At 49.8% G+C, this 15,573-nt stretch overlaps 1 protein-coding gene across 2 annotated transcripts; it reads left to right on the top strand.

Annotated features, from left to right (window-relative positions):
- The first annotated feature begins 751 nt into the window (after positions 1-751).
- RFC2 (replication factor C subunit 2) lies at positions 752-14,230 on the top strand. Of its 2 annotated transcripts, XM_086374579.1 has the most exons (11): positions 752-899; positions 3,477-3,546; positions 5,044-5,085; positions 5,393-5,499; positions 8,193-8,294; positions 9,534-9,634; positions 10,429-10,586; positions 10,841-10,906; positions 11,152-11,232; positions 12,968-13,081; positions 13,819-14,230. In XM_086374579.1, the coding sequence occupies exons 1-11, from the start codon at positions 793-795 to the stop codon at positions 13,927-13,929; spliced, it is 1,059 nt and encodes a 352-aa protein (XP_086230705.1). In that variant the 5' UTR covers positions 752-792; the 3' UTR covers positions 13,930-14,230. The 2 variants fall into 2 exon arrangements, with proteins under 2 accessions (XP_086230705.1, XP_086230706.1); XM_086374580.1 differs by lacking the exons at positions 5,044-5,085; positions 5,393-5,499.
- The last annotated feature ends 1,343 nt before the right edge of the window (positions 14,231-15,573 follow it).

Below are 15,573 nucleotides of genomic sequence, written 5' to 3'. Positions count from 1 at the left end.
TGACAATTAGGCTATGGGAGGAAAGATTAGTTCAACAGGTAGAAAACCAGCCCAAAAGAATGCTCAGAGCACTTGTGAATATGCAGTACCTATTTTTCTGGAATGAAATTAAGTCACATTTTACTGAGGCACAGTTTCTTCCCGGCACAATGAGAGTATGTCCCATGTTGTAGCATTGTGAGAATCTCCTGATAGTAAACAAGTTCCAGAGTGCAGGAGCCCACCCAATGGAAGCTGGTGTTCCGCTAGGGGAGTTCTGGGCAGTCGGGAAAACTGGCCAAGGGCACGGCCCAGCTCCGGCCTTCCCCCTTCCAAGGCCGCAGGACGTCAGCCCCTGTGCGTGTTCGCTGTCGGGTCCTGGGTTTGGCCGGAAGGTCCAGAGGCCCCGGTTCCTACCCGCACCAGGCAGGATGCTCCTACCCCTCCAGGCCTGCCCGGCGCGAGGCCCCATCTCAGCACAGCGCTTCCCGACGCGCCACGCGGAGAGGGCCTCCCAGACAAATCAAAGACGAAAACCAACCAACGTCCCTTCCCGGAGCGACCAGCGATCTCGAAAAGCCGCGCAGTCGGGTCTCGCCTTCCTCTTAGTCAGGAGGCCGGACGCCAGGTCTCCCTTAGCAACTGCGGCCAATAGCAACGGGTGCCAGCCCGGGCAGTCCCTCTGCGCAGGCGCGGAGAGGGGACAGCTCCACGGCTTCCGCTCGCGCCCAGCGTCCTTCGGAAATAGGGGCGGGGACTGCGTGATGGCGTCACGGGCGGGGGTCTCCGGTGGCGGGAAAAGGCGGCGCGAGAATGGAGGCGCAGGACAGCGGTGGTGGTACTGGCGAGTGCGGGGCCCAGGACGCTGCTCCAGGCCCCAGCAAGGCCCCCGGCAGCGCCGGCCACTACGAGCTGCCGTGGTGAGGACCCAGGCCATCCACGATGGGGCCCGTGGACGTGTGGGTGGGCGAGCGGCGGGCTGTGTGTCCCAGGGTGGCGCAGAGGCGGGAGTTCATTCACCTGAGCAGAGCAGGAGGTCCCGGGGTCGTGTCCAGTGGGTTATTATTTGAAGGCGGCAAGAGTTGTGGGTCGCTGAGCCCATCTGGGGTGCAGAGTGGCCAGCCTGGACTCTAGAAGCGGCGTTTTGATCACCACAGTGCTCGCTGAAAACAGCTACCCCTTGCCACCACCCACTCTTGCACAGGCGCTCTGCCAGCTGGGACTCTGATGATCGCAGAGCGGAAAGTGTCGGACGCAGGTTCGGAATCGGGGATGGTGTTGCAGAAGGCACCGGCCTGTTCTCCGCGGCTTGCTCACTTTAAATAGCAACATCCTGGGGACCTGGGAGGAAATGGTGACGTGGGGAGTCACCCGCCCCCGGCGCAGGTGTGGGGCAGGCTCTCTGCTGGTGTCCCGCTCCCTGTGCGCACCTCTCACAGTTCTCGCCACTGGGCGTCGTAATGCTTTCCTCCCTGCCTCCGCTGTGTATTCCCATCCCTCCAGCCCACCCCACTTGTGGGTGAGAACAGATATCTAAATAAAGGGCAGTATAACTTATTGGAATATATACGCTGCACCGTGCCGTCCCCCAGCCACTGGAGATGATGCTAGTCCGAACTGAGATGGGTTTTAAGTGTACAGCATACACCGGATTTCAAGGACTTCTTTTTTTTTTTTAATCTCAGTAATTTTGATTACATGTTGAAAATGATAATACTTTGAATGTATTAGGTTCTCTAAATTATGTTAGTAAAATTAAGCTCGTCCAATTTTACCTTTTTAAATGTGGCTACGAGAAAGTGTAAAATGACGTATGTGGTTTGCCTTATAAATTTCAGGCACAATCCTATTTTAGATGCTTAAAGATACTTCAGTGTGCAAAGCAAACTGTGTTGCCACAGAGCTCACATTTGATAGAGAAAGACAACAAAGTGAAAAATCAACGAGTAGACATATAGTACATTTGATACTGGGAAAGATTGCGGGCAATAGGAGAAGGGGGCGACTGGATGTGATGGTTGGATGGTATCACCCACTCAGTGGACATGAGTTTGAGCAAATGCAGGGAGACAGTGAAGGACAGGGAAGCCTGGCGTGCTGCAGTGCTTGGGGTTGCAGAGTCAGATCTGACTCAGAGACTGAACAGCAACAGTATTTGATGGTGACAGGCTCTGTGGAGCAAATAGCTGTGGAGGTAAGGGAAGGCCTGTGATGAGATGATATTTGAGTAAAGACCTGAATTTAGGGAGTAAGCCATTTGGCCGTGCAGAGAGAGAGCTTTCAGGCAGGGGAACCAGCTGAGAAGTCCCTTGAGGAGGAGTACATTTGCCTTGTTCAAAGTCTAGCTCAAATTTCAGCTCCAAACATCCCGAGGTGACAGTTCTTCCTTCCCCAGGCTTCCACAGCACGTGGTTTATATAAGCAGCTTAGCTTTGTCATAGAATTTGCTAAGCTGTATCTCTCCTCTAGTGGGAAAGCCCTTGATGGCAAGAACCGTGTCTTCTTCATCTCTGCACCTTCTGCTTTTCTCCTCCTGAGAGTTCTAAATCCTTCCACGGCACTTGGTACCTGGAGGGGGGCTATATGTGAAGAATAAATGAGTAGGACCAAGCATGCTCTCATCTGCTGACCTTGGAGAAGAGCTGTCCCTTTATTTTCTGCAGTATGTGGCAAACAAGCTTCTTTGCGTCCTGCTGCTTTTGGGGCAAGACCAGTACCTGGAGTGGGTACCAGCTCAGAGTAAATCAGGGAGTATAGTAAAGGGCAGAGGAAATCCTGATGGTCAAATCCCAGCAAGTCTACTTCCATTTCTGTTCTCAGAGCTGAAGAAAATAATTTTTCTCTCATCACATAGCTTGCTTGTTAATTAAAAGAGAGAAGTATTAGGAATTCTCTGGCAGTCCAGCAGTCTTAAGCTTCCAGTGCAGGGGATGAGAGCTTGATCCCTGATCGGGGAACTAAGATCCCACAAGCCACGTGGTACAGCCAAAAGCAAATTAATTTTTTAAGAAAGAGAAGTGTTGTCCTCAGGCCACCAGCCTGTCCAGTCTGCCTGTGGTCTCTGTCTAGCCGGCCCTGCTGGGCCCCTGGCGTGCTTCTGCAGACACTGGCAGGTGAGGGGTGAGACGGGGGCTCGGCTGCTTCGGTGTCTGTCAGAGCAAGTGATGTCAGTGCCACACGCACTGGCCTTCTGTTGTGGCAGGAAGGCTGTGGTGCCACAGCGTCATGTTGCTCCAGATGGCCGGCTCTGGCCCTCCTCCAGCAGCAACAGGTGTTTCTCTGCTGTGACGGGTTTGAAGCCTTTGGTACACGATTCACATGCAGTGGACTTTTCAAACAGCACTCGAACACCTCTTTAAAACCTGCAACCATTTGCTATATATTTACTGAAAGTATATCACCTCTGACAAAGCTCCCAGCATCGCCCTTTTGTGCTTTCTTTTTGGGTAGCGTGAAAATAGCCTCGTCAACATCTTTCTGCATTTTCTTAAAAACAGGGTTGAAAAATACAGACCAGTAAAGTTGAATGAAATTGTCGGGAATGAAGACACCGTAAGCCGGCTGGAGGTGAGTGAGTTTTTAAGGTGATTGATTTTTGTTTGTATTTTTTGACTGTGCCATGCAGCCTGTGGGATTTCAGCTCCCCAACCAGGGATGGAACTCCTAAACCCTGCATTGGAAGCGTGGAGTCTTAACCAAGGAAGTCCCTGAAAGATGATCTTAAACATCTCATTACTGTGGCTTTGATAAGCTCAAGGCATTTGGAGGAAGATAGCCACGAATCTAGAAGAATTAAGGGAATAGGAGATACTCAGTTTGGAGAGAAACTTAGGAGCTGGAGTGGGTAACTTCAGATGTTTGAAGGGCTGGCTTGTTAGGATTTACCAGATTGTTTTGTATTCTTCAGAAGCATCAGTGGCAAACTTTCTGTAAAGGCCAGTGAATAGGTATTTTAGACTTTGAAACCATATAAAGTCTTTGTCGAATATTCTGTTTTTTTTTTTTTAAGTTTTTTAAAAACTGTTTTATTTCTTTATTTTTGGCTGTGCTGGGTCTGTGCTGCTGTGCTGGGCCTTTTTTCTAGTTGCAGCGAGCGGGGGCTACTCTCTTACTGCAGACCGGGGGCTCTAGGGCACTCGGGTTTCAGCAGTTGTGGCTCACTGGGTTAGTTGCCCCATGGCATGTGGGATCTTCCCGGAGCAGGGATTGGACCCATGTCTGCTACGTTGGCAGCCAGATTCTTAACCACTGGACCACCAAGGAGGTCCAAATATTCTTTATTTTTTAAACAAGCCTTTAAAAATGTGAAAACCATTTTTAGCTAGGGGGCTTATAAAAATAGGCCCCAGATTGGGTTATCCCCACTCCCCCGCGCCGCCCCGCCACCTTCCCTTCCACCATAGCTTGGCCAGCCCTGCCTGAAGGAACTAATTAACAAGGCAACAGGCTTCAGGGTGACACGTGTAGAGGACAAGCAGAAATGTTCAGGCATAGAGCGAGCTTTGAATTTCCAGCCCGAGAGGTCTTTAGGTGGAGTCTAGAAACCCAGCTATTTGAGATATGACAGAGGGGGTCTCCGCTGTCGTTGGGGCTTAGACGTCAGTGGCTACCAAGGTATTTATTTTACAGACTTATTCATCTGCAGATGTTTGAGTATCTTCTCTGGGCCAGATGCGATGTGGTTTTGGGAACTGTTTATATCCTGGTGAGCAGAATAGAACTGATGCCGAGTCTGTATGAGACTCACAGACTCACCAGGGCAGCGTTAACGGCAACAGGCCATGTGATCAACGCTCAGTTAGGGGAAGTCCAGGGGCCGTGGGCGTACATGGGAGGAGTTCAGGAAAGAGTTAGCCTGATTACAGTGCCTTAAGCCCCAAGTGGAAGAAGTGACCAAAGCTAAGTGATTGGAAGTCAGACCTGGCAGGGCAGGGAGTGGAGAAAGGAGAGGAGGCTGGAATGGCATGTGCAGAGACCCCGAAGTGAGAGAGCTTGTGTGGCTGGGGGGCCCTGACCGGTCAAGTTGGCAGGTGAACCAGTTTTCACAAGCGTTTCTTCCCTCAGGTCTTTGCAAGGGAAGGGAACGTGCCCAACATCATTATCGCTGTGAGTACCAGGTCCTGGCCCTGTGCCACGTCCTGGAGTCTGGGTTTCGCCCCCCTCTTAGGTACATTCTTGTGCACAGAGCTTCCTCCTCAAGGAGGCTCATGATCACAGAGCCCAGACCACTCCCCTCGACCATGGGAGAGGGTTCCCTCCCAACCTGCGGGCTGGTTGCTGTGGAGATTGGCTGCAGATTGGGGTGAGGACAGTTCTAGAGGGGGTGAGCGGGTACAGTGGTGAGCAGTAAAGAGGGAGTTTGGTTACCTTCATTCTGTTGGCTCAAAGCACTTACTGGAGACCTCATTGCTAGGGCCCCCCGGGAACCGGCAAGACCACCAGCATCCTGTGTTTGGCACGAGCCCTGCTGGGCCCGGCCCTCAAGGATGCGGTTTTGGAGCTCAATGCCTCAAACGACAGGTACGCCTTGGAAGTTAGGCCTGAAGGGTAGCGCATGTTGTACATTTTGGGTTGTCATAGAAACAGCTATTTTTCAGATCTCTGTAGCATGTAGAGCTTGTCTCGCCAGCTTTGTGTTTTCCTTTAATCTTTCCAACAAAAGAGAACCAGGATTGCTGGCTTGGTGATGTGACATCATAGGCACTTGACTTACTGCTTTAGTTCTTTTTTAAGGGAGATTTTAAAAATTGGTTTTAATTGTGCTAAAATACACATTACATGAAACTTGCCATCTTAAAAAAAAAGTTAACCACCTTAACCATTTAAAAAAATATATTTATTTATTTGGCTGTGCTGGGTCTTCGTGGCGGCACGCAGGGTACTTTACTTGCAGCATGTGGGATCTAGTTCCCTGTTGTTCAGTCGCTCAGTCGTGTCCGAATCTTTGCAACCCCGTGGATTGCAGCACGCCTGTCTTTTACCATCTCCTGAAGCTTGCTCAAACTCATGTCCGTTGACTCGGTGATGCCATCCAGCCACCTCATCCTCTGTCGTCCCCTTCTCCTCCTGACTTCACAGTCTTCAGTAGTTCCCTGACCAGGGATCAAACCCAGGCCCCCTGCATTGGGAGCTTGAGCCTTAGCCACCAGACCACCAGGGAAGCCTCCCTGGTTTACTTGGGAGCTTGAGTCTTAACCACCAGACCACCAGGGAAGTCTCCCCGATTTACTGTTTAGATACGGGATAGTTGAGGATTATGAAATGAGGACCTGTTGAATAAAATGTCTGCAGAGCCTGCCTTTGGCTGTCCCCTTGAGGACGTGGCTTTTCACTCTGCAGTGTTTTCTGGTTTGGATGACGTGTATGGACCTGAGACAGGCTCTAAGTGCAGCTCACTGTTCATCCGGCATCAGGAGCACACCTGCAGTTGAGCCTTTTGTAAATGCCAGTTCCAGGTAGCAGATACGAATTGATTCAAGCTTACCATTACCTCCTTTTCTTCACACCCATATATCATCAAACTCACTAGTTTTGAAAACTTTGGTGGCTCTTAATTTTGTTGAAGAGATAGCCCATAATTGCAAATATATGTAATTTTAGATTTAATAGAGTGATGAGTACCATGGGTTTTTTTTTTTGTTCCTTTATCATATATTTCCTTTCAAGTCACCTTGTCAAACACACCTGCCTTCAGCTTTTGATCGCTTACAGACTGTATGTAAACGTGGGTGTTCAAACCTCATCAAAGATGAATGAATACTGTCAAATGCTCTTTTAGCAAAACGGGATGGTCTGTGTTCTTGTTACAAGACCTTGGGGAGCTAAGTCCTTCCTGTTGAGTGACTAACTGGATGAAAATATGTTCAGGTTTTGTCCTTAGAAATATGTTCACTCCTTGATTCTTTTTTTTAAATTAATTAATTTATTTGGATGCACCGAGTCTCAGTTGTGGCACATGAAATCTTTAGTTACGGCATGTGGGATCCCGTTCCCCGACCAGGGACTGAACCCAGGCCCCGGCATTGGCAGCCCGGCATCTTAGCCACTGGACCACCAGGGAAGTCCCACTCCTCGATTCTCAAGTTTGAGAAAATTCACGGGGGATTTTGGCATCCAAAGACTCTTAAACCCTGAAATTTTGTCCGTGTGATCAATTTCATCCTCATCATCAAAGTCTAGAATCCTGTTTCCCTGCTTCATTTTCTGACTTGTCTAATAATGATGAAACATCTTCCTCTGCCACTTCTCTGTGGCATTATGGGTAGAAAATGGAAAATTTTGAATTTTCCACTGTGGTCAATGAGAGCTTTCAGGTGGTGTATCTGAACTACTTTTGTATCTTCTAGAAAGATAATGTAGAACCTCACAAAACAATAAGAAACTGAGGGATGGGGCAGTAGTTAGTAACAGTTTTTCCCCCTCAATATTGCAGTATTCTAAGCACTTCCATCATCATTTCGTTTTCTTATTATTTTAGTCTTTTGTGGCATAGTTGGGAATTATTGATGAGTAATGATGAAACCAGTCCACTCTAAAGGAGATCAGCCCTGGGTGTTCTTTGGAAGGAATGATGCTAAAGCTGAAACTCCAGTACTTTGGCCACCTCATGCAAAGAGTTGACTCATTGGAAAAGACTCTGATGCTGGGAGGGATTGGGGGCAAGAGGAGAAGGGGACGACAGAGGATGAGATGGCTGGATGGCATCACTGACTCGATGGACATGAGTCTCAGTGAACTCTGGGAGTTGGTGATGGACAGGGAGGCCTGGCGTGCTGCGATTCATGGGGTCGCAAAGAGTCGGACACGACTGAGCGACTGAACTGAACTGAACTGAATGATGCGACAGTTACTGGGATGATGAAATAGCAAATGTTTCCAGGTGCAGTATGGGAGTGTAAGACTATGGAGACCCCCAAAATATATCTTAGACTGTAAAAGGGTCCAGTGGGTCCCCCATATGATAATTGCAAGATAAAATGAGTTTCATTCCGTTTTTCAAAAAGAAGTAAATTTTTTTTCCCTTTGTTCTTCTGAAAACCTCCAAGAAGGGATAAAAGTAATGAAATGTCAATCCTTATAAATAATGAGAGTTGCCCCAAAAAAGAGACTTAAAAACAAAATTGGGTCCATGGTGGTGTTCTGAGGGTTGAAAGTCCCCCATAAAGGTAACTGAATTGGTCTCAGTGACAATAACCTGTGGCTCATCGTTCCAGAGGCATCGATGTTGTGAGGAACAAAATCAAAATGTTTGCCCAGCAGAAAGTCACCCTGCCCAAAGGACGGCACAAGATCATCATCCTGGATGAAGCAGACAGGTAGGGGGCCTCGCCGAGAACCCGTCACCTTGATCCCCAAGTTTCCTGCCTGGATTTACTAACTTAGGAGGAAAAAGCTCATGCCTTTGCACTTCTGTGGTAGATTTGCTCATCACATCTTGAAACATGATTCCACAGGGGCCTGAGCCTTAAACCTGATCTTAATTAAGTAACTTACAAACATCCAAGACAGTTCATTTGTTTGTTCCAGCATCACTGACATGCGTAATTTAAATGATTTTTTTTTTAAATTGTGGTGGAATACACCTAACAGAAAAGTTACCATTTCCAGTCCTTTAAAGTACACCATTAGTGACACTGAGTGGGCTTTCCTGATAGATCAGTTGGTAAAGAATCCGTCTGCAGTACAGGATACCCTGGTTCGATCCCTGGGGTGGGAAGATCCCCTGGAGAAGGGATGGGCTACCCACCCCAGTATTCTGGCCTGGAGAATTTCATGGACTGTGTGTCCATGGGGTCGCAGAGAGACTGATGCGACTTTGACTTTCAGTGACATTGAGCATTGAGGGTAGTCACAGTGTTGTGCACGCATTACCAGGATAAATGAAAAACTGTTAAGTGACATTTAGGAAAATAACAGAGTTCGTGTTCTTTGAAGAAATTTTAGAAGATGTGAGTACAATCTTGCTTTATTTCATCGACAGTTTTTCTACACTATGCGTTTTTATATAATTGGGATGATAATAGTATAATTTTTATATCCTGGCTTTTTCTTATAAAAAGTAGAGTTCCATGTGGTTATAATCTTGTTGTCAGCATAGTTTTTAATTGCTGTTTTCTGTTCCATCCTGGGGCTGCATCTTAGCCATTTTCCTTAACATTAGCCATTTTACTGTAACGCTTTTATAGCAGTAACATCTATCCAGCACTTACATGTCTCCATTTGCATCTTGGCAGGTTCTCTGCTGAACACTCTGTGTGTTATTGTCTTGTTTGTCATACCAACACTCTGAGGTGGGCAGTAGCATTGTCTTCTTATGGGCGATGACACTGAGACTCAGATAATTAGCCCCAAAGTCCCCACACGAGCAGATGAAGGAGCTTCAGGGCGGTCCCAGGCAGCCTGTGCTCTGTCTGTGTACAACCAGCGGGCGTGAGACCCACACGGGGTCCCGGAGGGAGACTGAGCATGCTCAGTTAGGAGAGCTGGCTTCCCAGGGTCCTTTGGAGGGGATCTGGGTCTCAGCTGCAGACCTCCCCTTGTGTTCTTCTTCTCAGCATGACTGATGGAGCCCAGCAAGCCTTGAGGAGGACCATGGAAATCTACTCCAAGACGACCCGCTTTGCTCTCGCTTGTAACGCTTCAGATAAAATCATAGGTGAGGGTCAGCTGTGCATGGCTCGGGGTCCTCGTGGCGCTCACATGGGCTCTTTAGCAGCAGAAGAGAAGGTGTGGTACCAGATGGGGAGGTTTGGAGAGTGGAGACGGGTGAGGTTTGTGGAAGATTTTACGTACGAGGGTCAGAGGTGGACTGTACTGTGACCTCGGGGTGGTCAAAGGGTTTGCCTGGGCAGGCCAGAACATTTTGAGGAAAGCCAGTGGGGCAGCAGAACAGGATGGATCAGAGAGAGAAACCCACCCGGGGCTTGGCGATCATGCAGTCGCCGTTGTCACAGTCTGAACAGCGTTCAGGGACAGCTCCCAGAATTCCGCATTCGTCCGCATGGTGGTTTTCACATGCGTCTGAGTCTCCCAGGGAAGCTTAAAGAAGCCAGGCAGGTGCCCCATTCTCACCCTCGCCTGGCTGGGTGGTGACCTGCCCAGGAGGGCCCACACACACAGTGTACACGGTGGTTCCGAATCCCAGCTGGGCCGGCAGTGACCCTCTTGTGGGCTGTGGTGCACGCGTGTCTCTATCCTCGAAGATCTTTTCCGCTTCTGGGAAAGGTCAGCCAAGCTCAGCCCAGGCAGTGCAGGCTGGGGCCTTTATTGGTTGATGATTGAAGTCGAGCCCTGATGGCTGGGTTCCCCTTAAGCACCTGCTGGGTAGGGGGGAGTGCTGCCCACGTGGCTGGGCCACGGGCATCGTGCGGCTCATTCCCCGTAACTAAAGGACTGACAGGGTCCGGATGTGCGTTGCCCCGGAGCCTGACTCTCTTCCCGCCGGTCCAGAGCCCATTCAGTCCCGGTGCGCCGTCCTCCGCTACACGAAGCTGACCGACACGCAGATTCTTGCCAGGCTCCTGAGCGTCATCGAGAAGGAGAAGGTCCAGTACACGGACGACGGCCTGGAAGCCATCATCTTCACCGCCCAGGGCGACATGAGGCAGGTGCGTGCGGCTGCCGCCCTGGCTTCCCGGACTGGCCACACCCCTCGCTTTATAGGGAGAAGGAGGCGACTGCTGCATGGGGATGAACATAGCCAAACCAGGGGATGTTGACCCGACACCCTGGTGGTGGGGTTGCCTCGGGCCTCGGGGGAGTGGGCCTGCAAGGAACGGGTTAAACGCAGACTCCCAAGAGGAGGGGGTGCGGCCGGCAGAGACGGAATAATCTCCCTGGCCGTGTTTCTGCTCCTCGGCAGGCGTTGAACAACTTGCAGTCTACTTACTCGGGATTTGGCTTCATCAACAGTGAGAATGTGTTCAAGGTAAGAGCCGGCGTGGCCATCACAGTCGACAGGGCAGCATTTACCTGCCAGGGCCGCTGGAACTGCTCAGCTTTCACTTGGGTTGCGAGAGAGACAGTCCCACACCTGGTTCTGCTTGCTGGAGACACGCAGACAGCAAATGAAGACCTTGGTTACCTAGGGTGCCCAGACATGGATCTAGCAGGGCTCCCCCTTGGATGGGCCCTGTCCAACCCTGATGGGCCATCTCTTTCTGGTTTGGGCAGGTCTGTGATGAGCCCCACCCCTTGCTGGTAAAGGAGATGATCCAGCATTGTGTGAGCGCCGACATCGACGAGGCCTACAAGGTTGGTCTCACCCTTTCTTGACTCGGGGGAAACCTCTGGCTCCTTGAAAAGGGCAGAGGGGGTGCTCCCTGGGCTGGGCACTTTACTCCATCTCATTCTAAACTGGTGCTAGGAGTTGAGCATCCTCTAACTGATCCTAACTGATGCTAAGAGTTGGGTACCCTCTACAGTTGAGAAATCTGGCTCAGAAGCTAGACTCCTTACTGTAATCACATAGCTTAAAAGTAATCAACTTGGAAGTCAGCATCATGCGTTTCTACTCTAATTAGATTTTCTATAAGAGGGATTTGTCCACCAAGGACATGAGGAAAGAACAGCCCAACTCCTTGCCTATTTTTTTTTTTTAATATTTGTTTATTTGGCTGCATAGGGTCTTAGTTGTGACACACAGGCTTAGTTGCTCCGAGGTATGTGGGATCTTAGTTCCTTGACCAAGGGTCAAACCCACATCCTTTGCATTGCAAGGTGGATTCTTAGCACTGAACCACCAGGGAAGTCCCCAATTCCTTGCTTTGTGGAGAAGCCATCTTTCTCTCAGTGGAGGGGAGCTGTGAAGAGCCTGGGAATGGACATCCAGGGACCCAGGCTGGGTCCTGTGAGCCGATTCCAGAGGTCATCATTGAGGTTGCTGTGGCCCTCGAGTCCACATGGGGGCCGTGGTGTGATCTGAGGCCATTGGTCTGATGGCAGCCGGGTTCCCTCTTCCTACTGCCACCAAACCAAGATAGAAGTTGACTGGGTTTAGGACAAGGCTAGACCTCAGTGGCCAAAAATCCACCTGCCATCGCAGGGACGTGGGTTCGATCCCTGGGTTGGGAAGATTCCCCTGGAGGAGGAAATGGCAACCCACTCCAGCATTCTTGCGTGGAGAATCCCCAGGGACAGAGGAGCCTGGCGGGCTACAGTCCATGTGGTCACAGAGTTGGACACGACTGAGTGACTAAGCACACACACACGCAGACCTCATGAAACTGGAGCACAAGGCTGGGAGACTGAGGCAGACTCCCCGGCACTGAAGGGAGCCGTCAGATTTATGGGCGCAGAGCTTCCCCAGCCCCAGAATGCACCCCAGGGAGCCAAGGAAACTGACTCCAGACCCTGCTACTGGGTGGGATGGGGTTGGGGTTGGAACTGGGGCCTCGGGTTGAGAAGGCAGGAGGCTGTGACCTCTGTCGTCATCTCTGCCCTGGTCAGGATTTGTTCAGGCCTAATTGTGCTGTGAGTGTGTGTCACAAGTGACAACTCAGCACAGCAGTCACTCCAGGGTGCTTACTGGGATGATTAATAAGGCGTTTTAAGAGCCTTGGAGGGAGGGGATGTATGTATACTTATGGCTGATTCTCAGTGTTGTATGGCAGAAACCAACAGAATACAGTAAAGCAACTGTCCTGCAATTTAAAAAATAGTAAACACAGGAAAGAAAAAATAAAAGAGCCTTGGATTAAGATATTTCAGGGCACAGTGGTGGACTCGTCTTGCAGTATAGTCGAGAACATTTGCAGTGTTCTGTCTGCCTGCTGGGAACGTGGATCACCCCCACCCTCCAAGACCTAAAGGGCATGGACCTTGAGCCGGGTTGCCCCGTGGGGCCGATTCCCAGAAGCGCCTGTGCTGTCTCGGGTGGTCTGCCCACTCCCAGCCGTGTGACGGGCCGACCCTGGTTTGGGTTTAGCCGCACCCGCCGTATCCTTGTCGCCCGCAGTTGCACAGCCTCCGTGTCTTTTCTTTTGTCCAGATCCTTGCTCACCTGTGGCATCTTGGCTATTCCCCAGAAGACATCATCGGCAACATTTTTCGAGTGTGTAAAACCTTCCAGATGGCAGAATACTTGAAACTGGAGTTTATCAAGGTCAGTGAGAGTAGAGCAATGCCTCTCTCCCCAGGAATGTGGGCCACGCTGAGGCTGTTTCACTCACAGGCTAGGTGCCTGGAAGATGCTCAGTCAATGGCAGGTTGTCCCAGGGGCTAGGGGCTTGTTTACGCCAATCCTGCCAGGCAGTGACCTGATGTTCCCTGGGATGGCTGTGTTCATGAGAGAGGTATTTATTTACTTGTCATATAAGTGAGATTAATTGAGATGTAAGTTAAATAAGAGTAAAATTCAACCTCTTGGGTGAATTCTGTTGACAAATGCAGTCTGGCTTTTTTTTTTTTTTTTTCATTTTCTTAGTGGCACCCGTCAAAGAGCTTCCCAGGTGACTCAGTAGTAAAGAATCTGTCTGTCAATGCAGGAGACACAGATTTGATCCCTGGGTAGGGAAGATCTCCTGGAGGAGTAAATGGCAACCCATTCCAGTACTCTTGCCTAGATAATCCCATGGACAAAAGAGCCTGGCTGGCCACAGTCCATAGAGTTGCAAAGAGTCAGATATGACTGAGCGACTGAGCACGCATGCACCCATTAAAGAACTATCAGTATTCTTTTTAGGAAACAAGATGAACTTTTCAGAGTTCATTTTCCAGCTGGAGTTTGAGTCCCCTGCATCAATTTTGAGCAAACCTTTGGTTCAGATGTTCAGGTTTTAAGAATTAAGACTCTTCCCTCACTTACTAACCAGATTTAAGTTGGATTTTTTCCCCCCCCAGGAAATTGGATACACGCATATGAAAATAGCGGAAGGTGTGAACTCCCTTCTACAGATGGCAGGGCTCCTGGCCAGGCTGTGTCAGAAGACAATGGCCCCAGTGGCCAGTTAGAGCAGAAGCCTCTCTTGCTGGGTTACGAGAGTCCTTACTGCTGAGAGTCACAGCCTTTGGTTTGGATAAAGTGATGCCCTGGACTGACCCTGGAGCGCATCTTCCTGGTCTTCACCTTGCTTCCAGCACATCTCCCCTGCTCGTGGAGTGTTCAGACTCAGCCTCAGACTCACGATGGGGTGAGAGGGTGGGAAGAGACCCTCTAGGACATGGCCCCCGGTCTGTGCTTGTGTTGGCATTTTGCTAATAAAACCTTACAGTTTTGTGGCAGAAAGGTGGCAGTGCCAGGCCACAAGGAAAACCAGCTTCCTATCTCCCACATATACCCCTAGCGTCTGCAGGTAGAGAGGTGTTCTGATAATAGATTGGACAGGCTAATCTCAGTTTTTCTAGAAGCCATAACGACAATCCCACAGGGTGAGGCAGAGTTTGCTGTAACTTATCAGCCTCTCAGAACAGCCCGGGGCCCTGAGCCCTTCATAAAGAGCTTGGCAAGAATCACCCAGGAGGGCTTCTCTGCCGGTCCAGTGGTGGAGACTTTGCACTTACACCGCAGGGGGCACAGATTTGATCCCTGATCGGGGAGCTAAGATCCAGCATGCTTTGAGGGGCAGCCAGAAAGTTTTTTAAAATAAATAAATAAATTGAAAAAAGTCACAGAGGAGCACAGTACAGATAGACCCAGAGCAACCTCCCTCTAGGTCACCTTTTCTGTGTAGCCGGGTGTATCTGTTGCTTTAGAGTTTCCCAGTGAATGTTGTAGAAATGCTTTGTTTGTTGGCAAAATGCTGTTTTTTCCCCATGTTTAAAAATTATGGAAAATAATCATTATAGATAATACAGAGAATGATATGGTGAACTTTCACATAACTCATCTTAACAATTTTATCAACACATTCCCGTCTTGTTCTTTCTATATTCCCGCCCAGCAACCCTACCACCCCACTCCCAGATTGTTCTGAAGCAATCCCTCGGTGGGGTTAGACACGCGTCAAGACCACGTTGCTGAATGGTCACAGGAAAGTCTCCAAGGTCACTGGCTCTTTGGGTTAGGGTTTTGATTAAGAGGGGGGGTGGAAATTAAGGTACTCAAAAACTGCAAGCAGGAATTTTACAAAATACTTCAGCACATCTCAATCTTATTTATTATTATGAATTTTCTGGCTGCACCGCATGGCTTGCAGGATCTTAGTTCCCTGATCAAGGATTGAACCCAGGCCCCTGCAGGGAAAACGCTGACCATGAGAGAACTGCCTGCCTCCTCAGTCTTACTTTTTGTCTGGAGCTTTGGGATCCTCGGGAAGCAAAGGGATGCCTGCGCCCATTTTTTTGTGACACCCCAGCTTCCCACACTCGATGGCGGGGCAGGACCCCTCCCGCTGGGGCCTCACCACAGCCCTGCCGCACCTGTGCTCAGGCCTGAGCCGTCCTCCCCGCAGGTGAGGCTGGGCTGCAGGGCGTGAAGGGACGGGCGGCCAACAGCTGTGTTCTAGATGTTTTTTTTCCTCTAATTTCCAAACTTGCAGCATTAACTTCTCATGGAAAGAACTGTCTCATGTCTGATGAGACATCTGGAAAGAGGTTCTTGTCCCCAGCCTTCTCTCCAGATCTCAGAGTTTTGGGGTTGTTTTAAGTATTTCTTTG

Source organism: Bos grunniens, chromosome 25 (genome assembly GCF_055505025.1).
Source record: "Bos grunniens cultivar Pamir isolate PY7600 chromosome 25, Bosgru_T2T1.0, whole genome shotgun sequence".
Lineage (NCBI taxonomy): Eukaryota > Metazoa > Chordata > Mammalia > Artiodactyla > Bovidae > Bos > Bos grunniens.
Note: the sequence above shows the minus strand (reverse complement) of the source record. Positions and strands in the feature narration are given on the sequence as shown.

Bases quoted from the DNA above. Each gene is read 5' to 3' on its own strand.
- RFC2 (XM_086374579.1), top strand. From the start codon at position 793: ATGGAGGCGCAGGACAGCGGTGGTGGTACTGGCGAGTGCGGGGCCCAG. The intron at 5,086-5,392 runs GTGAGTACCAGG...CCTCATTGCTAG, and splicing joins TGCCCAACATCATTATCGCT to GGCCCCCCGGGAACCGGCAA. The intron at 11,233-12,967 runs GTTGGTCTCACC...TCTTTTGTCCAG, and splicing joins ACATCGACGAGGCCTACAAG to ATCCTTGCTCACCTGTGGCA.